Genomic DNA, 25988 nt, shown 5'->3' with positions numbered 1-25988 from the left:
TTTATTTGTATTTTATTAAATATGGACAGATCTAAAAATCTTATAATGAACATTGGGCACCAAGATAAATGGAATTGCTTGAGCATGTATGACTTGTATATTTTACACAATTCTTTTTTTCAGAAATTGGCACTGGAATGGTCCCTGCTTTTGAGTTAGCCTTATTTTTATTCAGCTGATCTCTTTTATCTTTGGATGACCATTTATTGAATCAGCTGATGAATTTTGATTTATTTCCTTACTATTTAAACCATTAACATTGTCACAACTTGTGCTAGAATTGGATTTTGATGTCCCTCGAAACATGGCTTTATAAGTAGCTTGCAGTTCAATGTCTTGTTTTTCAATTGCTTTCTTGCACATCTGAAGATATTTCTTTGTAGACGAATCTGTAAAACCAAACAAGTGCATGAAACTCACAAGTTTGCCATACATGAATGATTTCAAATTAAAAGGAAACAAATGAAAGACTAAAATCAATCTATACAATGAGATATTATTCCTTTCGTTACAGGAATTCCCATTATTAAATCTAAAACCTTCATGACAAGTGGATCATTTTCAAATACATTTACAGTTGAACTCTGTAATCTCAAACTTAGATATCTTGAGTACCATGGATATGTTGAAGTCATTTGGAAATTCCAACTATTCTTTTTTATGTATTTAAACCTTGTAATCAATAATTCTTGGATATCTTGGAAATTTTTTTCTAGTCCCATCAAGTTTGAGATGACACAATTTGACTGTATACACATTGCTCCAAGGAAAAGTCAGTCCAGGAGAACCCTGGTTTATTCTATCTCTGAAGAAAAAACTCGCATACAAAATCTAACAGCAGTCATAGATACACTATATACATGTACATGTGCAAGCCAATACAGTAAAACACCTTTATTGCGAACATTCTGATAATAAATTGACACTTTCAGCAAAGCAATATTCATTCCCCATGACTTTAAAAAAAATTGTGATATTAATGGATGTAACGAATTACACTTATAACAAATCAAAATTGTCCATCCTTGGCACTTCCTTATAAGCGTGTTTAACTGTATTTCACTCTTCAGATACATATATATTATTATAACAGTAACTTGATCCGAAGGGCCGTATCACGTCGAGTTGACAGGCGCGGATCATCAGTGTCTGTCAATGAGATGTGATACGGATCTTCGGATCAAGTTACTGTTATAATGATAAATTTATTATATACTCCCTTATAACTAGCAAAATATAGCAAAATAAAATTTTAGAGATCAATTGTATAATATTTATCCATAAAACAAAGCACAATAACAAGGGACTTTTTTACACGCAAGAAAAATAACGTCATGTTTTTGCGTACCACGTCATCAGTTTCAGAGAGTGGTGATATGGATTCAGAAAACCACAGTGTGGTGATCTGGAAATACATATATTTTGATAGATTACCAGTTTGATCTGCTTTCTGTAATGTTGACATGGATTCTTCATACTTTTTTAAGTGATACAAGGCCACACCTTTTCTGTGTTGTGCTTTGATGTTCCCAGGAGAAACCTGAAGTACTTCATCACAGTATTCCACTATTTTACTGTAGTTAGGTTCTTTTTCTTGCAATAAACAAGCTGAAATAAAAAAAAATGTGAAAACATTGACATGAATATTGATGCCCATTGCAATGCAATAACTTAGGTCTTAGGTTTTTATGATCAAACCACATAGTCATGCATGTACATGTGTATGAAGAATGATTAGATGCATATGAATACACCAACAAATATCAAAGAATTATGATTTGAACAATTTGTATAACCCAAGTGTTTATTATTGTGGCAGTTTTCAGACCATATTTCTATGTTTAATTGCTGGGTCATGATTTGTACAATTTAGATGGCTTCAAAAGCTCATTTGGTAGAGCACCTGAACCCCAGGGGGTCATGATTTGACATTTTAGAATCTACACTATCCTAGTCTTCCACATAGAAGTGGTTCTTGAGAAGAAGATTTTCAAAGATTTTTCCTTATATTTCTAATATTGTGGCCCCACCCTACCCCCGGATATATAATATAATAGGATGCTTCAAAATAAGTTTCAGCTATGGTAGAAGAAGATTTTCACCTATATTTCATGTAAAACTATCCCCATTGATTGTCATGATATGAACAATTTAGAATCTACATTACCCAAGGATGCTTCCACATAAGTTTCAGCTTTCCTGGCCCAGTGGTTCTTAAGAAGAAGATTTTTCCTTTATATTTCTATGTAAAAGTTTGATTCCCTATTGTGGCCCCGCCCAACCCCTGGGGGTCATGATTTGAACAATTTAGAATCTACACTACCCAAGGATGCTTCCACGTAAGTTTCAGCTTTTCTGATCCAGTGGTTCTTGAAAAGAAGATTTTCAAATATTTTTCCTTTATATTTCTCTCCCCATGTGGCCCCGAGGGGAGGATAATTTAGTTAATACCTTCCACATAAGAAGTGGTTCAGAAGAATTTTCAAAGATTTTTCCTTTATATTTCTATGTAAAACTTTGGTGGCCCCGCCCTATGGGGGTCATGATTTGAGGTTACACTACCCCAGGATGCTTCCACTAAGTTTCAGTGGCCCAGTGGTTCAGAAGAAGATTTTTTAATGTTTTTTGTCTTTTCTTCATTTAATATGAATTTTAATCTTTACCCAAGGATGCTTTGTACCAAGTTTGGTCAAAATTGGCCCAGTGGTTCTTGAGAAGAAGTCGAAAATGTGAAAAGTTTACAGACGGACGGACAGACAGACAGACAGACGGGACGGACAAATCCTGGACAAAATGTGATGTCACTTTCTCCTCAGGTGAGCTAAAAATGTGAAAACATTGACATGAATATTGATGCCCATTGCAATGCAATAACTTAGGTCTTAGGTTTTTATGATCAAACCACATAGTCATGCATGTACATGTGTATGAAGAATGATTAGATGCATATGAATACACCAACAAATATCAAAGAATTACTCAATTTGTATAACCCAAGTGTTTATTATTGTGGCAGTCAGACCAGTTTAATTGCTGCTCGATGGCCAGAAAGCTCATTTGGTAGAGCACCTGAATGGAGATTCACTGTCACAGAGACTTGAGACAATCTTAGCAATATCGGATATATAATACAAGAGGCCCATGGGCATTCACCTGATCTGTTCTTTACCAGATTTCCCCCTTGTAATATGCCCCACCCCACCCAACTGATCATAATTAAGACATTTTGAAATCAACTACCCCAGTCCTTCATGTGCAAATAAGTTTCATTTTTTTGGTTCAGAAGAAGATTTTCCTATATTTTTATGTAAAACTTTGATTGTGGCAACCCTTCCCCTGGGGGTCATGAGACAATTTAACAATTACATGTAAAAGTTTCAACTTTTCTGGTAACACATGTCAAAGATTTTTCTATATTTCTAGGTAAAACTTATGCATCTTTACATTAATAATTGAAATAAAATAGCCTTATTTTTGAGAAGAAGATTTTCACATATATTTCTATGTAAAACTTTGATTCCCCATTGTTATAACAATTTAATATCTACACTACCGGATGCTTTTTAACTTGTTAAATTTCTTTTCTATATATTTATATGTAAAATTTTGTTTGCCCATTGTGGCTAGGCTGATTTTTATAAATCCCATTATCTGCTTCCACTAATCTTTTCATCAGAACCCTATATATTTCTTTAAAACTTTGCAGTGGCTCTGTGATTTGACAATTTAATATCTACACTACCCTAGGATGCTTTCACATTAGTTTCAGCTTTCCTGGCTTTTAAAATATTTTCATTTTTTCCTATATATTTATATGTAAAATTTTGTTTGCCCATTGTGGCCCCACCCTTCCCCCGGGGGTCATGATTTTTATAATTTAGAATCTACACTATCCCAGGATGCTTCCATAATTTGGTTTCTGGCCCAGTAGTGGTGAAGATTTTCAAAGATTTTTCCTATATATTTCTATGTAAAACTTTGGTTCCCCAAGACAGCATGCTTCCAAAAAGCTTTCCTGGCCCAGCAGTTCTTGAGCAGAAGATTTTCAAAGATTTTTCCTATATATTTCTACCTTATTGTATTTACAATACTGTTTCAAACAGCTTTCCTGGCCCAGGAAAAAGATTTTCCAAGACTTTTCCTATATATTTCTATGTAAAATTTTGTTTGCCCATATATATTTTTACAATTTAGAATCTACACTATATAGCTTTATTTACTTTTCTATAAAATATAGATTTTTCTATATATTTATATGTAAAACTATTTCAGAGTAAATTGAACAATTTAATATTACACTTAGGATGCTTTCAAAAGTTTCAGCTTTTCTGCAGTACAAAAAGATTTTCAAAGATTTTTCCTATATATTTCTATGTAAAACTTTGGCCCCAGTATTATGATTTGAACAATTCACACTACCCTTAAAATGGACAGTGAAAACAATTTTTCCTTTATATTTCTATGTAAGACCCACTCCTAAAAATGTTTACACTACCCTATTGCTTTCAATTGTTTCAAGTGGTTCTTGAAAGAAGATTTTTTAATGACCCCAGTCTTTTTTTTATTATTTCCCCTTGGAGGGGATATGTGTATTTTAACAATTTAAATTCCCCTTCACCCAAGGATGCTGTTTGGTCATTAAGCAAAAGTTTACTACTTTAACAAAGAAAAGCAGTTTTGGTCAACAAGTGATAATTGATTTGGTCAATAATTATTATACTACATGTATATCCCCGATTTTGCAATGTCCCGGTGTGGAGATCACACTTTGAATCCCATGCCTGAGATACTGCATCTTTCAGTGAGCCTTTAAGAAGGCAGGAATATTGTGGTGATCAGATAGGTTCCATCACTGGTGGACAGATAGTTCATTTAATAGAAAATCTGACTGGAGATTGAGGGGGGGGGAGGCAAATCCTGGTCTGGATGTCACTTTCTCCTCTTCTGTTACATTATTAATTACATGTATTATCAAGTAAGTTGTGTAATATTTAAGATAATCTTACTGTGTTTTGGGACAAGCCCTCACCACAACCGGGTCTGCAGGACAATATCAATTTAATGATAGAACATTCTATCTAGTTGTGTATATGCACATGCAAGACATTTGCTTACGTCTTCACTGAGCTTATGTTTTTGCAGGGACCTATACAGGTATTCAACTGTTGTTCAAGACATTAACAACATGTAAACTACTGGTAACACATGTCTCTATAAGGTTTATGCATCTTTACATTAATAATTGAAATAAAATAGCCTTATTTTTGGGACACATACCAGCAAGATTGTTATAACAATCGGTTTTTAACTTGTTAAATTTCTCTTCTAGTTGTGGAGAAAGTTTCTTGCTAGGCTGATTATCCAATCCCATTACTGCACTCATCTTTTCATCAGAACCCACTCCTTTAAGCTGCAGAATGGCTCTGTGATACTTTCCCATAGCTTTTTTCAGATTCTTGCTTTTAAAATATTCATTTCCTTCCATCTTAAATGTTTCTGCTGATGTAATCATATCTTCATCATTTGGTTTCTTAAGTGGTGAGGCCATATTGTCGAAGAAGACAGTTAAAAAGAGTTCTTAAACTTCTTTATCACCTTAGTATTTACAGTACTGTAAAATTTTTCTTGTTTTGATGACAGTTCACGTTTGGTTGTCGTAAAATGAAAAAGGAAAAAAACCGTTTTGAAAACACATTTCATTTTAATAATAAAATAAACCTCTGAATTATTTTTCAGCCGTTAAAGTCGTTGAAATGTGAAAATACAAAATTATCTCATTTATTTCTTCGAGATTAATGTCGTAAATAAAAATACATCTGTAAAACGTTTGACAGTGAGGAGAAAAAATCAATGAAGTTATTCGTTATTCAAGTGTCTAAAAGACATTGATGCTGCACATGTCACCGGTCTAAAACTGAAGATGGCAGAAGCAATGAGAGCAAATGTTGCTGCCTTACTGAAAGGAATAGACAGGTAAGGTGCTCTACAGCCACTTTTTAAAACCTTTAGAATGAAGTACAGCTACAACTTTACAAACCTAACCTACCCATGGGACCATTTTCAATAGATTTGTAGCCTATTTGACCATTGAAGGAAAAAAGGCTAAACTTAAAACAAATAATTAACTTTGGAATGAAAAGTGGTTCTGAAGAGAAAAAAATATGACAACAGGTTTAGATTGAATTACATGTAATAGCACTTGGGTTGGATCGTCTTTTTCTGTCTGTTAGTAGTCTGTACAAATTGATGAGAAGATCAGATGTTAAAACTTTATGAAATGACCATTTGTTTATTATTTTATAATTTCCTATTCTCAGCTGTTAAGTCCATTATTTTATAGTGCATAATACCATGGCATTGGCATCATAACATTCAAATTAGTTGTATATAAAGCATGGTAACATGACCTGTTGAATTTGATGGTTTTACTTTTTTTATGTTCTTGTTAATTATATTGAGTGATTCTACAGATAAATTTATTTTGTTGAAAGGTACAATCCGGAAAACTTGGGAACCTTGGAAAAGTATATTTCAATGCAAGCACAAGAAGGAACCTATGACTTAGAGGCTAATTTGGCTGTCCTTAAACTGTAAGTATTGTTACTTTATAGATGTGGATTGAGTCAGCAAATTCAAATTGCAATATGAAATGGCAATATTCATCTATTTCAATAGTATTACATTGAATGTAACATATCACTTCGGTGATGCTTCCTGAAAACATACAGTGAACTTTTCATAACTATGGCTATACATTTTACTTTCTTTGTAGATATCAGTTTAATCCCATGCATTACCAGACTACTGTGGCATGTCAGATTTTACTGAAAGCTCTCACGAACATGCCTCATACAGACTTTACTTTGTGTAAATGCTTGATTGATGCTGTCAGGGTAAGAAGTATTCTTTTTTTCCCAGTTGCATTTTAGTTTTTTTACATTAGTTGTGAATGTAAATTGTAAATAAAAAGAAATTATACATTTTTATTTAGCATGATGAAGAGCCGACAGCACAAGTCATGAACCTTGCACACTTGTTGGAGACGTGTCAGTTTAGGGAATTCTGGGTAAGAATTTTATGGACAGGTGATTATCTTTAAATCAAAGAGACACAAATTAGGCTGAAAATGTGAAATTGATTTTATGAAATCCAAAATATTTTATTTAAATAAAGTAGGGATGTCAAATCGGTCAATTTTTAATACTCGGTTACTCGGACGTTTTTCCGATCGAGTACCCGGGTACTCGGTAAAAGTCTAAATAAATATGAACAATTTAATTGATAACTGTAAAACATTGAAATAAAACCACATGGTCTGATGGGAGGTTTACCTGTAAATTATGACAACTTTGTGCCCGACGAAATTTAATCTAACATTTTTTGAAGTCCAATTTATTTATCAGATAAATACGAGATATAAAAATCATAAATGGCTCACAGTGGTTTTGTTAAAAAAAAATAATCTGTTCCCTAATTGTAATGTAACTCTATCAATGCGTTTGACGTCCAAGTGATAAGTCGTCAGAGCTACATACATGTACAGTATTAACTTGATAAAGTTCTAACAGAGCGGATTTACGATCTTCGAACACTTTTCGATCATTGATTTCATTAAAATTACGAGACGGATTGTTGTAGTTTGGTGCAATGATGGACGTAAGATTTTTAAAACCTTTGCATTCAAACATTTGCATTAATAGGCACGTAATCAAACGCATCCATATCAACAATCGCACGTGCAATATCGTCTGTCTCTTTCCCATTAGAATCTACGGCTTCTGGAGAATTGACAAAATTCTCTAATTTATTTAAACATATATAATAGACCTTAAACGATGTTCAATGAAAACAAATAATTAGAGCAAACTAAACATAAGGGTAGAAGACAGCCGAAGGCGAGAAAAGCCAGGTAGGTAGCAGGTGCTTGGTCACGGTAATTACTGTATAAACACTGCCACAGGCGATAACGGTCATTGGAGAGGCTCAGGAAACCCTAATTACTGTATGTACAAGTGCAATGAACATTTTACGATTAAAACCGATATTTTAATGCATTAATAAATAACCTTAGAAATATTTAAAAATATACATCCGAGTAACCGAGTACCGATTTTAGTATTCGATACTCGGACGTTCAATCGAGTATCCGGTTAAACGGGTACTCGTTGACATCCCTAAAATAAAGTCATTAAAGATTGTGAACATGCATGGCTACGAGGGGTAATCAAAAAGTTCGTGGACTAGCGTCATAAAATTAAAACCGCTTTAAGCACATCAATGAATTTTAAAATATCTAATAAGCATCATTTTTTCTATCTAAAGAATAAACCATAAATCATAAATTTTATTTTTTAATAAATTAGTGATGTTTTTGTAAGCAATGGTATGTCCAGGCGGCGCAACCTCGAACACGACGTTTTTTGCGACCTATGTGTAACTGAGAAAAACTCTTTTGATATGGTCATTTGACATCCAAAAATCCCGTTAAAATAGGTATGTGTCTGGACTCAATTGTTTCATAAAATACGAAATTTTCACTTCATTCTGGAAGTTTTATGGAATGTTATCGCAAATTTTACATAGAATGTCCGAACAAATGAGGCCTTGAAAATGACGTCAAAAAGGGGGAGGGGTTTCCGTTTCCAACATTCTATAAAGTTTTGTCCCTGATAAAAACTGGTATAGACCTAAAATATGTTGAAATTGCTGAAGAGAAGTAAAACGGATCCAGAGTACTTGTCTTTTCATGTCAAAATAGATTCAGAGAGAAAAGGATTACACAGTTCATGTCGATGTGCAGTCAAGGTGTGAAAAATCAATCACGTCAGAAAATGACGTTGATCATGCGTTGTAGATATTGAACTCCCAAAAGCAAAATATGCCTGCACAATCAAGCGCGGATCTCTCCCAATGTATTAATCCATTTGGAATATTATATTCATTGAAGGCTACTGTTCATGACATTGTAAAGTCATATAAACAAGGCGGGTTTAAGTCCTTTCTTAGCTCCAGGGTTTCTCATCAAGAAAGTGTATGAGGTAGAAGATGCGGACAATGAAAAAACAATGACGTTATCGGACGTCATGAAAATAAACGACGACAGCGCCGGGTGATCATATATTGTCGTTTTCATTTTATAATAATTTGGAAAATAATGAACGTATCAGGCTAAAATTTTCAACATTTCTTTATTTTTTGTTATTTTATGTTCTTTATAAATTTTGAAAGCACAGACAACATAGTACTAATTTTATAGGCTCAGTCCACGAACTTTTTGATAACCCCTCGTATAAGCTATGCTCCCTCTATTTTATAGATTGATTAACCCTGTATGTTGATGAGAATTGCAAATTGAAGACTTACTATGATTGTTAATGCTTCTACTTTTGATTGATACAGGGGGCTTTGAGAGCAAATCCTGACTTAACCTCCAATATCAAAGGATTTGATGATTCTGTGAGAAAATGTAAGTGCATGGCATTGAAAAGGGTAATGTATTCAATATCAATTTTTCAATGAAAGTGAAGCATCTTATTTGTTGATACATGTAAAGAAGGAAAGAAATCAATATTTTTAGTTTCCACTTTCAAAGCACACATCTGATACTTGATCAGTGCGTGGTTTTTCTTTTCAGTTGTATGTCATGTAATAGCAGCAACCTACCAGACAATACCATCAGATCTGTTGAAAGAATTACTGGGAGATATTCCAGGTACAAAGTGAAACAGAAGATGAAAAAATAAAAAAGAAATAATTAAATGCATATACATGTACATTTAGATGTACTAGCAATGAAGTAAATGTTTATAGCCACTCCTCAGAATGGTCATTAATGACTCAACCACCCCCCCCCCCAGCTTTTGGGTCAAATCTGATATTTTCATGTGTACTGTGTACTTTAAAAATAAGGAATATGTTTTAATGCAGAAGAATTAGAAAATCAATTATAGATAATTATAGATAATGAAGGTGTTTTTATTTTACACTAAGTGATATTGTTTTTTAAAAAATAAATTCATTATAAAACTTTGCTTTCTTACAGAGGACCAGGTCCAGCAGTGGATTAACAAATATGGCTGGAAGCTTCAGGAAGACGGGAATGTATTTATCATGAACCAGGAGGAGAACATCAAAACAAAGAATATCACCGAGAAAATCACGTTTGACAGTGAGTACCTTGGAGTATTGTTTCTTTTCATAAAGTTAATTTAATATCCATCAAAATATTTTAAAACAATTTCTTATTACAGTAAAACTCATTTAGTACCAACACGGATATAGCGAATTCATGGATGTAGCGAAGTTTTTCTGGGTCCCCGGCAAAATTCTTAACAAATCTTTGTAAAATTTTACCGTTATAACGAACTCTGATATAACGAATTTACGGATATAGCGAACTGATTTTGAGTCCCATTGGGTTGAATATAATGAAATTACGTCTTTTATAACGAACTTTCAAAGATTATAAAAAGTTTGATAAATTGAACTGACTTCATTTCCGTTTAGCATTTGTATATAAAATTCAATTCATAATAAAACCTTAGTTATCGAAGATATGTTTTGTAATATTTGCTTCCATAACATATTTGGTAGTAATACCTGAAGGAAAACATGCATATTGCGAATTCGCTATAATGGTTATACGAATTCATTATACGGATATAACAAATTACGGATATAGCGAATTAAATTCATGGGTCTCCAGGACTTTGCTATAACCGAGTTTTACTGTAATAATTGAATTTTGTAAAAATGTTTCATCTGATAGATTTATAAAAGCTTGTTTAGACCAAATCATACCTTCACTACCTTGTCTATGTACATGTATAACTGAATTTGGTTTAAAGTATATGATTCCTCTTTTTCAGGTGTTGCAGGCATCATGGCAAATTGTCGGTGATGTAAAACAGAGAACATTGTCATGAACACTATTATACATAAAAACAGATTGTGCATCTCATTGTAAAGTTGTTATTGTCTTATAATATTTAAATTAATTTACATGTGTACATGTGATATGTAGGTAGTTTCAGTGATTCCCAGATGCATTGTTATAGAGCTAATGGAAGAGACTTGGATTTTGAATCAGTTTTATTTGATTCCCATACTTGCAGCAACAAACAAGCATTACATTTATTTATGAAAGAAGTATACTTAAACCTAAAGATGGAATTTTTACTCTTTAAAGATGTCATTTTGAATTTGTATTACATGTACTACCTACAATATCAACAAATAAATTCTGTATAACAACACAAGTAATGTAAGAGTTAGAGTTCAGTTGGATATTTTTCCTTTGCTCCTGGGTTTTATGCCAATGATCCAAGTACATTTATATTTTTGATGAAGAAAGGTGCATCTAGCAAAATGGATATATTATTTACAGATAAAGGGGAGCCAAAAGTGCCCCCTTTGGACCTAACAGATGGGGCCAAAAGAAAAATTAATCCTGGATATCTGGAAAGCAATTTTGCATTATAATATGCAATGATCCTTTTACCAAAATTGTGAAATCCATAGCCCCTTGATTCAGGCCAAATCATGTTGTGTTCATGTCCCAGGATGGGAGTAAAATTGGTCAGGTATTAAAATATCATTGCACATTTTGAAAATCTTATTCAATTATTATTTTTTCCACATATTTTGGGCATATGGAAGTCTGTCTGCATGGTTGTAAATATCATCAAGCCAGATAGTAGTCATTTCATCCTTGATAAAATTGGAATGACATTTATAATATGTTATTTATTGTCAACACCATGTCTGTCAAGATACAGTAAAAGTCAAATGACAATTTTAATTTATTTATAACATAATGGCTACAGGATTATTACTCCTTGTTCCCCCTCAATTCTGAAAAAGTAGAATTATTTGCATGTAAAATTACATTTCCTTTATAACATTAAGATTTACAATGAAACCACAAGTGATGTTCACACTTAACTGGAGCCAGTGCACTTGGAAGTTGTCATTAAAGTGAAGACTGTAGAAAATATTCAACAAGCACAATAACTTTATTTCTCATTTCTCAACATGAGACATGACTGGCAGCCTCTAGCAGTCAGTACACACATATAACTTTTCTGTCTAATTGCCATACTACATAGTGTAAAAAACAAATGATAGCATCAGGTGAAAGAATTATTTAAAAAATTACTCCAGAGCTTGCATTCCTTTTGAACAGTGCACGAACTCCCAATTTATATTTGATTTGGGTGCATACATCTTGCATGCCTCATTTAAGAGCTAGGACCTTTTTTAGCCTGGAACATCGGTGACTGATTGGAATAATCCAATACAAACTTCCTATGCCTTGTGGTTGCATGCTTTTGGTATTAAACATGCTACGAGCATTTAATGTTATTGGTCCAATCAAGTCATGTGACTTCAGAGAGAATCTTCAGTCTTTCCTCAGTAGATGAAAGTTGTTCCTTTTCCTCTGCTGAAAGTAATGCCTTTACACTCTCCAGAAAACAGATATCTGAAAAGTAAATAATTCCAAATCACATAAAAATTCTTAAGCATATTTGTTGGTACAATGTTTCTAAAAATAGCATTCCAAATCATATTATACAGGGTTTATATCTAACAGTTCATTTGATATCCCAGAACATGCTCTACATATGAAGAATTTCTAAAACGAGGTAAGTAATTGACAAACAAGTTGATAAAACAAAAATATCAGCAGTCTCATTTTAAAGTCATCATTTTGTACAATGATCTTTTCATCAAATGCAATCTATCATTAAATCAAATCCTGACTGACATTTTCCATACTTATTGTTAGGCCATATTTACACATTGAATTGTCAACAGATTATATCTGTTATTTCATGATCATGACAAGGAGCACATGTAGGATATGACCGGTTGGCAAGGGGATGCTCACTCCTCCATGGCACCTTATCCCACCACTGTTTTAGAGGTCCAGATTAGCTTTGCTCCATAATTTGTATTGTTTCATTAACTTATGAGCTTGAATACTGTTTATATATTTCATCTACAAGTACACTTACAAACTTCATTTTTGCATGCTTATAGAGTCAACTTGTCAATATATACATGTACATGTAGGTTTAATAGATAAAAACTAAAAATTCCAGTTTTTGTAAATATCTTATATATGAAAGATCGATGAGAGGTTCAGAGACATGAGAGTCTGCCTTTTCAGTAAACATCTGAGTTGGTATGTTATGATTCTGAGAAATAAATGATGGAATATGTTGTATACATGTACAGTCAAATCTGTATTAAGAGACCTTCCAAGGGAGAAAGCAAAACAGGTCAAAAATGACATGGGGGTCTCTTAATACTGTAGATCACTTAATTTGCGCGACACTTTATTTTCATGAGATAGTCATTGACTCTTTACTAGCGAGACAAAATTTTCACAAATTGTGGTCATTGCTCTATATAATCTTAAGGAAATTTCTAATACGCAAGAATGAAATTTTCGCGAGCATACCGTGTTGTGTAATTGCGCGAAAATAAAGTTTTCGCGAATAAAAAGTGCTTTACAGTACAGGTTGCTGTACATGTGAATCTTTAAAATTTTGAACTGGCACTTCTTGTTCAGGCATTTAGTAAACAGAACTACTGTAAATGACACTTACTCTGAGGAAATATGATGAGACAGCAGATAGCCTTGTGGAGACAGAGTTGAGAGGAGGAGTTGTGTGTTGACGTGAAATGATACTGAGGCCACCAGGATAAGCGATACTTCAAGCATTCTTCAATCACAGTATGACTGTAAACAGTAAGACAATCATCTTAATTTTTTTTCAAAATTGAGACCCAATCTTCAGTACCTAGAAAAAATACATGGTACATGTATTGAATGAGTTAAATTTGCCTATCCTTGATTTATAATAAAGTATTGAAAATTTACTATTAAACGTTGTCATGCATATTTTCAAATGAGATTTCAAAAGTACATGTACTATCATAGATAGGGATCTTTTCAAAGATTCTGTATTTAAAAACCTTCAACCATTCAGCAGAGTTTTTTTTAATCTTTTGACCTTTTCACGTTTGAGGTCAGTAGGTTTGACATCAGTTTCCAGGGTCGAAGTTCAAACTGCCAGCTGCCATCATCCAAAAGATCAAACAGGTGACGTAAGGCATCTGCTGCTTTGTCTTCTGAAATGTCAATTAATTCCAATTCAAACATTGTTTTTCATTTAACCATTAACTGAATTTTATTGTGATTCCCATATCATGTTACTACACAGCACTGTTATAAAGTTGTAGAAAAAAGTAACTCATTACTGTAAATGTTAAAATTGAGTACCTTCTATCAATAATTCACAAAGATCAATCACTAAAGGGTCTGAGGGTACATTTTCTGCAAGATCCTGTAATCAAAATAGAAATTATAAAGATATGAAGATTCTTATATGTATTTAAACAATAATTTACAAATTTGAATCTAGTAGCCAACAGGCAACAATGCTTGCCCAAGTCACCATTACTTATCAGTATTCATGTTCACATAGATAAATGAAACCCTATATTATACTAGTCATTAAAATTAAGTCCATGATTTCAAAAATTTTATTCAACAGCTTACTGAGGCTAAGTTAACATGACATACTTTTAAAACCTTTGTGTCCTTGTGAATATTATACACATTTATCACTAAAAGCTTTGTTCACAATTCTGGCTTCAATCTACTCTTGATGGGCCTGCTTTGACTTAAATTAAATTTCCTTGCATCTCTTTTTGAAAAACTGCTATCTTGAGAAAAGGATTTTAAAAGATTTTTTCTGTCCAAGTAAATTTTTTTGTCCCATCTTGGTGCCAAGATTTCAACATCATGTACCTCAGCAGAAAATAATTACAGTGTATTTATATGACCAAATTACATGTACTACTGACTGTAGAATGTTCACGGTATACCTTCAACAGATTGATTCTGGTAAACACTGGCCAGTTATGGTGGACAGCGAAGTGATATAAATATTTGTGAGCATTAGGGTTCTCCTTGTTCTGTTGTTTGTAAGCCTGTAAAATCTCCTCCGCCTCATCCAGTTTACAGTAGTGTTCTAAAATCTGAGTTTACAAAATGGAAACCACTCACAGAAAATTTTTAAATGTACATTAAATATGTGCATAATATTCATATTACATTTCAGTGATATAGATTAAATACGTAAATTTAGATGTCACTTTTCCCCTGATAAATGCACAATGTAAAAAAATCTTAATAATTAAGTGCTTTATCATTAAGATCAACAGTGCTTAATGAAAAATGTGCTAACAACCAGCTAGCAAAATAACTGAATGAATCGGTATGCATGTTTACTGTACCTCCACTTGCTTGGTGATGAATATATCCCAGACTCCTGGGACTGACTTTAGAACATCAAAACAATTCAGGGCCTTGTCAGCACAGGATTCCATTAGGTCCTCGTAATTATCGCTGATGTCATCATCCAAATGATCCCCTGAAACAATTACAATTCTGTATATTACATCATTACAATTCTGTATATTACATTATTACAATTCTGTATATTACATCATTACAATACTGTACATTACATAATTACAATTCTGTATATTACATTATTACAATTCTATTAAATTACATTATTATAATTCTGTATATCACATTGCCTTACAATTCTGCATATTACATCATTACAATTCTGCATATTACATCATTAATTCTGCATATTACATCATTACAATTCTGCATATTACATCATTACAATTATGTATATTACATCATTACAATTCTGCTTATTACTTTTTACAATTAGGCAAATATTACATCATTACAATTCTTTGATTTTCATCATTATAATTCTGTTTATTTCATAATTACAATTTAGTTGAGTACAGTATTACATTTCTTTACAATACATTATTTGATATATCTTTTAACAAAACAGCATGTTTCTGTATATTACACCTTAAGCTTCAAGGAACCAAATATTTGAGATATCAGGGGTAAAATAGTAATAAAAAAAAAAAATAAGTGATTGCAACTTTCAAATATCACTTCAACATAGCCATGGTTTTAGAGATATTAGGGTTTGAGATACTGAAGTTCAACTGTACGTTGAACTCTTTTATATTTACAGTTAAATGCCTACCTAAGTCTTTGAGCCTCTGATTTCTATTTTTGGCCACCATCCACTCCACATAAAACACCAGACCATGATAAGCCTTACATAAAATTTCTATTTGTTTGCTGTGCTCAGTTGGTTTGGTATATTTCTGCTGCTTTGGAATATTCTAGAAATGCATAATCAGAAAAAGTGAATATGGTACATAAGAGGGCAATTGAAATTCCACTGCAAGATTAAACTTGGTTTATTATAAATATATACATGCACATCCCCTGAATGCTGTTTAGTCACATAAGTAAATTGACGGGTAACAGATTTTCACTAAAATTTCTGCCTTCTGGCATCTTTTCACTAATGATTAAAAGAAAATTGAAAATTGGAATTTTTTAATATGGACTGTCAAAATCATTTTTCAAACAATTGTTATCTCCACTTACAGTAAGAAGATACTTGGCCTCAGTGACCTCCCCTTGGTGTAAGACAAACAATAGATATTCCAGTAGTACCTCCTTGGCATTCAGCTTGTTAAGTTGCTTCACCTGACTGAAAAAAAGAAAAAAAATCATGTTCCCATATTTATGCTTTTTCAAAGACCATAATCATTTTTTGAATATTTATCATTTGTGTGCAGCATGAGTTCATTTGTAGAATGCAGTGACATTTAAGTTCTGCAAAAGGCAAGTTTTTGTTTATAGAACATGTAGAAAGAGTTTAAACAGTGGTCAAATTTTGTTCATGCTCTGAATTGTTGTGGCCTGGGAGCTACACTCCTGCAATAGGCTGCAAACCGTATTTATAAAGTTGGCCAAAAATGTTTCTAATCAAACACAAAATTCAGGCAAACATTCTGTATGCTACTTTTAAGTGCTATATCTTACTTTACAAGTTGTTCAAGGAATGGCTTATACTGACTGGGGTCATGAAATGCCAATTCTGATACACCCTGCAATAACAAAACCAGTGCTGAGTTTACTAGAATTAACATGGCCCTGTCACAACCCCATCCCCCACACTTCCCACTGTGATATTTTCAAAAGACTCTAGTATGCATTATTCAACAGCAAATTACCCCGCCCGGTTGGTATTTTCTCTCAGATATATCCAAATTTGGTCAAAATCAAAATTTGTAAAATATCTAAAAATTTCACTTGAAATTTCCTGGATGTTTGAAATAGTGAATGCAAAATAAAATATCAAGGAAACATACTCTCCAGATGATGTCAATGAACTTGTTTGGTTCCTCTGCGAAGTAATTAAGGAGGGTAATGGTGGGCACATCCCTCCTTGTCAGGAAACAGAACCGCAGGAGCTGTAACACATGGGGGACCAGCACAGTGTAATTACTGACTCCAAAATTTGTCTTGAAGGGATCGTCTGTTTAAAAAAGAGGCTATGAATCAATACATATGGATATACTGTTTATCCCTCTTCACTTATGATAATTTTTTTCTGTGAAATCATGCAATGCAGTCTTATTGTGATCATTCTCATGAATAATTCTATAACTCTTTACCCAGTGTTATATTGCACTAAATTATAATACGCCAATATTCATGTACACAAACAGTATTTGAGGGAAGATTAGATCATTTCAATTTTGTGATGTTAGGATAATGTGAGAATTGTAGTCTCTTTTTTGTTCAATAAATTATGATGCCTTCAATCTTGCTTTTCATAGACAATATTGCTATTTGGGATTGCTAAAAATCTTTACTGTAACCATAATATTTGCTAGCTCGGTATTTGTACTAAACAAGTTATATAAAAGTACATTATGTGGCATTCAGGAGAATTAGTTTTTTCTTTAATTCTTTACTTACCTTTGATAAGACTGTTTTCCAGCACATCAAACCAGTGAACAATTGGAGGGAGAGATGAATAGTCTTTGTATGGCTCTTTGGTTCCTTTGTCTTGAAGAAGGGCACATACATCCTCCAAGTTTGAGAGTTTTTCTGGCCTTATCTGTCATTATACAGTAAAACACACTTAACATGCCTAAATTACATTTATAACGACCGGAGCAAATTGTCCATTCTGGAGACTTCGCTATAAGTCTGTCTTTTAAAGTCATTAATTTGTGTTATCTACAGTTTTAATGTTTTAAACAATTAACCTGAAATATTTGTAAAACATAACTTCCATGAACTCGTCCATTAAATAAAATGATCAATTTCTACTTGCCACAGCCTGTGCCTGTACATGCTGTATGAAGTTTGGTGATTATAAAAAAAAAAACTTGGACAAGTATTTACATCTTAACTTAAGTATATATGAAATATAATTCATTTTTAAAAATGCAAAAGCCATAATGTGTATTTGTTTATATTAGATGTGATTATGCAGTAAATTTTTACTTGATAGAAATTGTTTTCCTGCAAAAACTTTTTATCTTGATTCGACAAGTGATATCAACGTCTTATGAATTACCTAATGTTACTTTACACCTAAAAGAAAACTTACATATGCTTCCATGTCACAGTGCAAAACATTTACTGAGTAAACGCGAACTGTTACCTATTTTTGTCAACTCGTACGAAAAAAGTGTGCATTATTCGTTTTAATTTTGTAGATGCTGGGATGAAATTTTTTTTCATTTTATCATCAATTTTCAGTAGTTTTTTTTCTTTCATATTTCGGTTATTTTTGTCACTAAAAATGCCTTCACATAGCAACTGTCACGAGCAAAATCTCGAACAGCTTATCTATTAATTGTTAACATCTTTTAAGAGTTTAAAACAGTCTGGAACCATACAATGTTTCAAGCCTTCAATTTACATTGATCAAAAATTACTTTTGGACACCTCAGCAAACAACAAAGCTGGTAAGACAACATACACACGTGTTATATGTTGATGTTTTCATTACATCGTTTAATATTTGGTGAAAAAAGACTTCCTGAAGAAATTTAATGCAACATGTAGACCATACATTGTTTATTTAACTGGCAAATGCATTGTATGTCATTTCAACATATGCCATATGGCTTTGCAAATTACTTTACTAAAGATTTTCTAGTTTTGATATTATATGAAAGTAAAATGTTTTTAAATTATTTTTCTTTTAAGTATTTTCAAATAGCATCCTTACACACTTTAAAGGCATTTAAAAGAATGACTTGTAATTTGATTTAGTTCAGGGAGGATTTTTTTGTTTATGAGGTTAATTAATTCCCTTTGAAATGTTAATGAAAACATATAATGAGGATGAATTCTTAACATACTCAATTTAAGATTCAAAGTTGAAGGTTGCATCTATTGTCATGACTTAACATTTAGTGGTTATTGCCATTGTCATTTTCAGCTAATATGGCCCAAGGAATTGTAGCATTTCTAGCTTTATGCTTTTGTGTGGATATTTCAACTCAACATGGAGCATACCCACCTGGTGTGCCTCCTCCTAATAACGCACATGTCCATGCACCCCCAGCACACCAGGGTGGACAACAACAGTATCAGGGACAACAGCAGTTCCAGGGACAACAGCAACAACAATTCCAGGGACATCAACAACAGCAATTCCAAGGACAACAGAATCAACAATTCCAAGGACAACAACAACAGTTCCAACAGCATCAACAAGGACAACAGCAGAACCTACAGTACCAGCAGGGACAACACCCAGGTCAGCAGGGTCAAGGTAACATATGTCCTGTCCTTAATTAACGAGGGTGGTTAATACTGTTTTGCAAAGAAATTGCTTTTTAATTTCAAAAACTTAGTTATACCTATGACTATGGTGAGATATGCCAGTATTAGATTTTTATGTTCAGAAAAGTTGGTGGTGTCACTAAATCATATTACAGATTTTTAACTGTGGATTTAATTCGGTATATCCGTTCTTATATCTGTATCATTAAATGAAAACATTTTCCTTCAAGAATTTCTTAATATACTTTTTTACAGAACATATTGAAATAAGTAAGGTTTTATTATATCTTGAATTTTATATGCAATTTAAAAATAAAATAAGTTCCCAAAATTCGTTATAAAAGATGTAAATTACATTATTTTTTATGATTGATTATATCAGTCATAACCGTAAAATTTTACAAATTGTTAAAAATTTTGCTTAAAATATCCGAAGTTGCAAAAGATGAATCATTAATAAATTAAGATTTGTCAAGAATAATTAATGATCTCTTTTGTCAAAGCATTCATAATAATAATCAGAAAATATTTTCTTGTAGGACAGTTTAATCAAGGCAACACACAACAGTTCCAGCAGCCAGGTGGTCATCAAGCAGCACATGGAGGGTTTGGACATGAAAGTGCTCACGATGCAGGGTATGATATTGGTTAAGGGAGAGGGCTTAAATAACCAGAGCCTGTTGACCGCACTTCTGTGAAAATATATTGTTTAAATTAAATAGTATTGATTTGATATTTAATATGTTCAAGAAACAAAAAACCTACAGAATATCTCTTACATTAAAAGACTTTTAGAATGTACAGAGTTTGAATCATAAAATTTTTCATTCCCCCATATTGAATGTATTCAAGATTTTTTGACCTCCTCCCCTCAAGTTATCTTTTGTACCATATATTTTCAATTTCTCTTGTAGCCATATCAAGGAGCACTTGAAGGAAGTTGTAGATAAACCAAAGGAAGAAATGTCAGAGGACGAGTTAGAATTCCATTACTTTAAATTACATGATTATGATAAAAACAACAAACTAGATGGTATTGAAATAGTCAAAGCTATCACCCATTTTCATGGTAAGTACAAAGTGAAAAGTGAAAATTGCTTAAGCTAATTGTGAATTTCTTGTTGTTGTTATAAGCATGATATATATGTACTTTATGGCTTGATATTAACTTGAAAATGTTGACTGCAGTGTTCACAGTTATATTAACATTTCATTAAAAAAATATAACTTACTAGTACATGTACAGATTTTAATAAAAATTACAGTTACGTTTATGGTGTGGATAATTTACAGACATTAATCATGTCTGCAAATAAACATTAGCATGATTAGACAACAAGTTTGTGTATTTCATAGATGGGGTAGTTATAATGTATACTAAACCATTTGTTTATATGCATATCTTTATTTAAAAAAAAGTACTTCTGGATTTTATAAACAGTGCTTTACTTTTTGAAAAACATATTTGATATAATTGTAGTTTGTTTTTTTATGGGAACATTTTCCTGATTAAAGAAAAGAAACTTTACTAACTGAATTGATTAAATCAAGATACTTACGCATAGCAAAGGACAATTTATGTAAATTTAATGTATTCAGGTAAATGGAACTTTGTTTTCCTGTTTGTATGATAGCATTTAAGAATACAAATTTTGTTGAACCATATGCCATGTAACTATCTGTTTGTAGTTATTCCAACAAGAGGTAACTTGAGAGTGAAATATTTTTTAAACAATATTGAAAAATTTCTTTTTTTTTTCTATAACACTCAACTTTTTAACTTTCACAATACTTAACACAAAAGCAAAATGCACTAATTTTCTCACTGTACAATGTCAGAGGTTTAAATTCATCATTATGAAGATTGCTATAGTTTCTGTGTGAAAACTTTTTATCTGCCAAGAAAAACATTGCAATGCCAGATCTTTGAATTTCTATGTTATGGAATGTAGAATGAAGTATATGTATTGTATAGAATGAAGTACACTGAAAAAAAGGCTAATTTTCTTAAAAACCTTTTATCAATGTCTCCTTTGCATCTTTTTTTTTAAACATCACTTGTATATTATGAATAAGGTAGGAATTGTAGCATTGATTTATTAGAAGAAATCTTTGCAGTGTATCTAATATATCTCAGAAAAATTCTTCCTAAATCCTAGAGTATGAAAGGAATTCCACAAATAACTCTAGCTCATCAGGACATGAACATGATCACACTGACCAGAATGGTCATTGGAGATGTAGGTTTGTTTTTAATGGGATATTTGACTATTTTTAAGGACCCTCTATCCTTCTTATTACCCATACATGGACATGAAACAAGGCTCTATTTGTTGATAAAGTCCCAACTTTTCACTCCTTCCTCCCTAAGAACATTCTGCCTTGAAAAAAAAACCCATTGATTTTTTAAATAACTAATACATGTACTGACAGTACAGTTTCATTTTTATGCCTCGTAATGGAACATTTGGGGGCATTTAGTTTTTGGTCTGTCTGTCTGTCCATAAAACTTGCCTAAAACTTTTGATTTTGGAGATAGTGTTTTCATATTTCAATCCCCCCACCCCCACCCCACCCCACCCCAGGTATGATTTCTAATAAGTCCTATCCTTTTGTGTCAGTATACTTGACCTTTTGACCTTGGCCTTGGCTTTTGATTCAGTTTTGCTCATGGGCACCTACATTTGTGACGATTTGATCTTAAAATTTGATCTGCTTTCATATTTTGTACATTCACTTCTTGTTACAAGACTTTTCTCTTTGCATTTACATTTTTGACCTACAGACCTTGACCTTAGAGTTTGACTAGCATTTTAGAAACTTTAACCTTAGTCATGAGCTGTCAAAAAGGACATCGGTGTTTCACAAACACATCTTTTTTTGGTCCAGGGTTTTAAAGTTTTGATATTTTTGCCTTTGGTGGCGTATTTTGAAACTTGGTTTATTTACACCTGAACAAATTCCTTGAAGTGAAATTATTAACATACTAGTATCTGATATAAATAATAACTCTGATATGAATACTTGTATTTCTCTATCATTTACTTTACATTGTTTTAAATTACAGAGTAAAATCAGTGAAAATAGGCTTAACTTGATGAAATACTCTTGTTTTTATTAAATATTGAAAATTTTAACCTAATATATACACAAGAAATTTGAATTTTAGAGGAATAATAAATTGTCATCATTTTTTTTTTTTTTTGAATGGCAGTATACAGAATTAAAGTTGATTTATTTTAACTCCTGTTTGTAGATTTTATCTTAAATTAGGTAGCTTTTTCTGAATAAATTTCAGCTTAATTGCTACAAAATTCCATAATTACTCTTCTTTATAAATGTTGCAAAATTTAGTTTTAAAAATCATTTTAAGGCAGTTTTTTTTTCTCAATTTTACAGCTGATGAAGGCGAAGGTGAACAGCAGCATCATGACAGAAAAGTTTTCTCAGATGAAGAACTCAGTAACATTGTTGACCTAGTCTTACAGGAAGATGACCTAAATAAAGACGGTTACATTGAATATGTGGAATTTGTCACAGCACAGAGGAAAGCTCGGGAACAGGCAAAGACTGATCAAGGCAATGAACAACAACAACAACAACAACACTAGAGATGTACTATAATTTAAAAAATGAAGTCTCGCAAGTAAAATTGATCTAGTCGACTGTTTGAGGGGGAGGGAAAATTTTGCCTAAAATTCCTTCTTAAGCAGATAATAGAGTAATATATATTACATAGTTTATGTCTTAAATTTTTTTAGAACATTATATTCATTAGATACTGGTATCTTAATGTTTTCAAAAAAAGCTAAATATGTGTATGTAAAGGGGACGGGGGGATCCCAATTTTCTTTACTGGCACATTGTATGACAAAATATCCCTCACATGTTGTTTTACTGTGAAGTTATATTCTCTTTTTAGTATGCATGGAAATGTATAAAAACTTCTTGGTATTTTTGAGGCTATGTAGATCTGTTAATAGTAGATTTTCTTGAAATTAATAGTAAAAATATTTTTTGGATATATTGGCAGCTGATAAACATAAATATATATACATACAACAGTGGATGCTACGTCTGATTAAAAAAAATTGTAACAGTAATTGAATATACTTGTAGTACATGTACATGTATGTATAACTACAACACTTTAAAAGTATTTCAGTACTACACGTACTGTTGAGTATTACAGTACTACATATACTGTTGAGTATTTTGTCATGTATGCCATTTTGGCACTGATACTGGTGCTCTTGACCTACATTTTGTTGTTGTCTACAGGTTAGTCTCTGAGTTGTTCTTGTTGTCTTTTTCCTTTTTGATGGGTGTATATAGAGTCCCATTTTCCATATTTCTTGTTTTTGGTTTACCTGCATATTGTTCGGGGATGGGGTGGGATCTAGTGTGATTTCTTCTTTTTCCTTTTCTTAAAACATATAAGAATTAATTCATTAACATGTGGGTTTTTCAGCCAGAAAATTTTAAATCTTTGGTAATTTTTATTTTTGAAATACTTTTTAAAATATTTATTATTTATTGTAGCTAAATAGACCGAACTGTATATTCTCCAAATTTTTGACATCCAAAGAATAGGTATAATGAATAAATGTTAACTGACATTCAAAACACACCAGAAAAATCCTTCCAATCTTGACTACATGTATTTGTTTTGAGTTACTGTTCCTTGTTAAGGGAGCAATATTCCTGATCTTGAAATGTGTACAATCATTGTAGCTGCACTGGCTTAACAAATATTTCATTTTGTAAACTTAAGTTCATTTTTAATGATGTACATGTACATGTACTTAGTTTTTTTTTAATCTATCAAAATAGTTTTCATATTTGCATATAAATATATACAGCTTTAATAGGGTGATGTTTCATAACTCTTTTCCATATCTGCTTTAAAATGTCATTCTTGAAATTAAGTTTTAACATTTTAGAGCTTTATTTATTTATACATAAATCATACATATATAAAAATTTACTCCAGAGTATACCAATAGTTATTGCTTTGTTTAGTGCACCATTGAAACATGACAATGTTTTTGTTTGAGAATTTGCTTTATGTTTAGTTATTTACACTTTACTATAAGGGAGAGCAAATATTAATGTGAAATCCACACTTCTCAAAGCTCAATGATGGCAATTGTTAAAGCATGAATAAGTTTAAGGTGTGTAATGTATGGGTGTGTGTTAAAAAGGCTGTTGTGACCCAATATGGGACATTTTAAATGAATATTCCTCATATATATGTAATTATCAAATACATGTATATTAATCAAATAAGTGATTTATTTTGATATGGTAGCAATTATCTTTTTTCAAATTGATCAGTGTTGAAGATGTTTTTTAAGTATTTTTTTGGAACATTCCACAATTTCATGAATGAAAATGTGTGTTTTTTTTAATTTATTCATCTAAAAATAGTTTTTAAAGGATACATGTATTCCTTACATTTACTTTTATCAAGATTCAACAAAATATTGAGTTGCATGTTCAATGTACATGTAACATGTTAAAATGATTTTATTGGAATGCTGAATCATTAATGAGTGTTCATTATGATATATAATAAGTTGTATACCGGGTAAGCATGATCTCTTTGATTGTTGAATTGGAAAGTGTCATAAATGAGAAATGATCATCAACATGTATACATTTTTTGATTTGGTGGAAGTACATAGATGTTACTGTGTGTGTGTGTGTAATTGTTGAATAAATGTTGAATGGTGGACCAAAGGAAATGACTCCTTTTAAATACAATCTTTGACATGACCTACTCAAGAATTTTGAAGGGTTTCTATTTACAGATATGCCTTTTATTTGTGAAACACTGAATAAGATGCCCCAAAATGGCAACTTATGGCAACAGTTGAAGTTTTCTCAAAGGCAAGTCAAACTCCAAGGTCAAAAGGTTCAAATTTTTGGTATCCAAAGCAAGGTTTTGTCACAAGGAATACACCTGTGATATATATAAGAGCCTCAATACTAACGGTTCAAAAAATATTAAAGTTTTTTATAAAAATGGATCAAACTCTTAGGTCAAAGTCAATAACCTATTGAAAGGTTTTATCACAATAAATAAACGTGTGAAGTGTGATGTGACAGCGCTATCACCAACTATTCAACAGTTATGGCCAAGGTTAAAGTTTGTTTTTTTTAAACCAAGTCCACTGATGTCCCCATATGGCAGCTAACAGTGGCAGATCCAGGAATTTAGAAACGTAGAAACGGGGGCACAGTGGAAGGCGGGGGGGGGGGG

The 25988-nt window shown here is 32.2% G+C and overlaps 4 protein-coding genes across 5 annotated transcripts; 2 read left to right on the top strand and 2 right to left on the bottom strand.

Annotated features, from left to right (window-relative positions):
• Positions 1 to 5: 5 nt before the first annotated feature.
• LOC134266563 (tetratricopeptide repeat protein 9C-like) lies at positions 6 to 5639 on the bottom strand. The gene is made up of 3 exons (XM_062748789.1): positions 5278 to 5639; positions 1435 to 1608; positions 6 to 389 (listed from the first exon to the last, which is right to left on the bottom strand). The coding sequence occupies exons 1-3, from the start codon at positions 5546 to 5548 to the stop codon at positions 172 to 174; spliced, it is 663 nt and encodes a 220-aa protein (XP_062604773.1). The 5' UTR covers positions 5549 to 5639; the 3' UTR covers positions 6 to 171.
• Positions 5640 to 5846: 207 nt separating this feature from the next.
• On the top strand, positions 5847 to 10960 carry LOC134266547 (eukaryotic translation initiation factor 3 subunit K-like). The gene is made up of 8 exons (XM_062748767.1): positions 5847 to 5973; positions 6492 to 6590; positions 6773 to 6893; positions 6992 to 7066; positions 9400 to 9466; positions 9635 to 9712; positions 10043 to 10168; positions 10869 to 10960. Exons 1-8 carry the CDS (start codon positions 5921 to 5923, stop codon positions 10898 to 10900), a joined length of 651 nt encoding a protein of 216 aa, XP_062604751.1. The 5' UTR covers positions 5847 to 5920; the 3' UTR covers positions 10901 to 10960.
• Positions 10961 to 12366: 1406 nt separating this feature from the next.
• Positions 12367 to 18599, bottom strand: LOC134266561 (TATA box-binding protein-associated factor RNA polymerase I subunit A-like). The gene is made up of 12 exons (XM_062748782.1): positions 18537 to 18599; positions 17897 to 18038; positions 17284 to 17450; positions 16955 to 17019; positions 16514 to 16619; positions 16101 to 16242; positions 15310 to 15446; positions 14899 to 15051; positions 14291 to 14354; positions 14022 to 14139; positions 13614 to 13747; positions 12367 to 12481 (listed from the first exon to the last, which is right to left on the bottom strand). The coding sequence occupies exons 1-12, from the start codon at positions 18546 to 18548 to the stop codon at positions 12378 to 12380; spliced, it is 1344 nt and encodes a 447-aa protein (XP_062604766.1). The 5' UTR covers positions 18549 to 18599; the 3' UTR covers positions 12367 to 12377.
• Positions 18600 to 18802: 203 nt separating this feature from the next.
• On the top strand, positions 18803 to 23734 carry LOC134266558 (sex-determining region Y protein-like). 2 transcript variants are annotated; one of them, XM_062748780.1, is made up of 6 exons: positions 18803 to 18897; positions 19377 to 19712; positions 20263 to 20359; positions 20638 to 20792; positions 21413 to 21427; positions 23123 to 23734. In XM_062748780.1, exons 2-6 carry the CDS (start codon positions 19382 to 19384, stop codon positions 23332 to 23334), a joined length of 810 nt encoding a protein of 269 aa, XP_062604764.1. In that variant the 5' UTR covers positions 18803 to 18897; positions 19377 to 19381; the 3' UTR covers positions 23335 to 23734. The 2 variants fall into 2 exon arrangements, with proteins under 2 accessions (XP_062604764.1, XP_062604765.1); XM_062748781.1 differs by lacking the exon at positions 21413 to 21427.
• Positions 23735 to 25988: the final 2254 nt, after the last annotated feature.

Source organism: Saccostrea cucullata, unplaced genomic scaffold, assembly GCF_032062105.1.
Source record: "Saccostrea cucullata isolate Sc308-1 unplaced genomic scaffold, CSIRO_AGI_Scuc_v1 ctg434, whole genome shotgun sequence".
Taxonomy (NCBI): Eukaryota; Metazoa; Mollusca; class Bivalvia; order Ostreida; family Ostreidae; genus Saccostrea; species Saccostrea cuccullata.
This window is presented reverse-complemented; position numbering and strand designations above follow the sequence as displayed.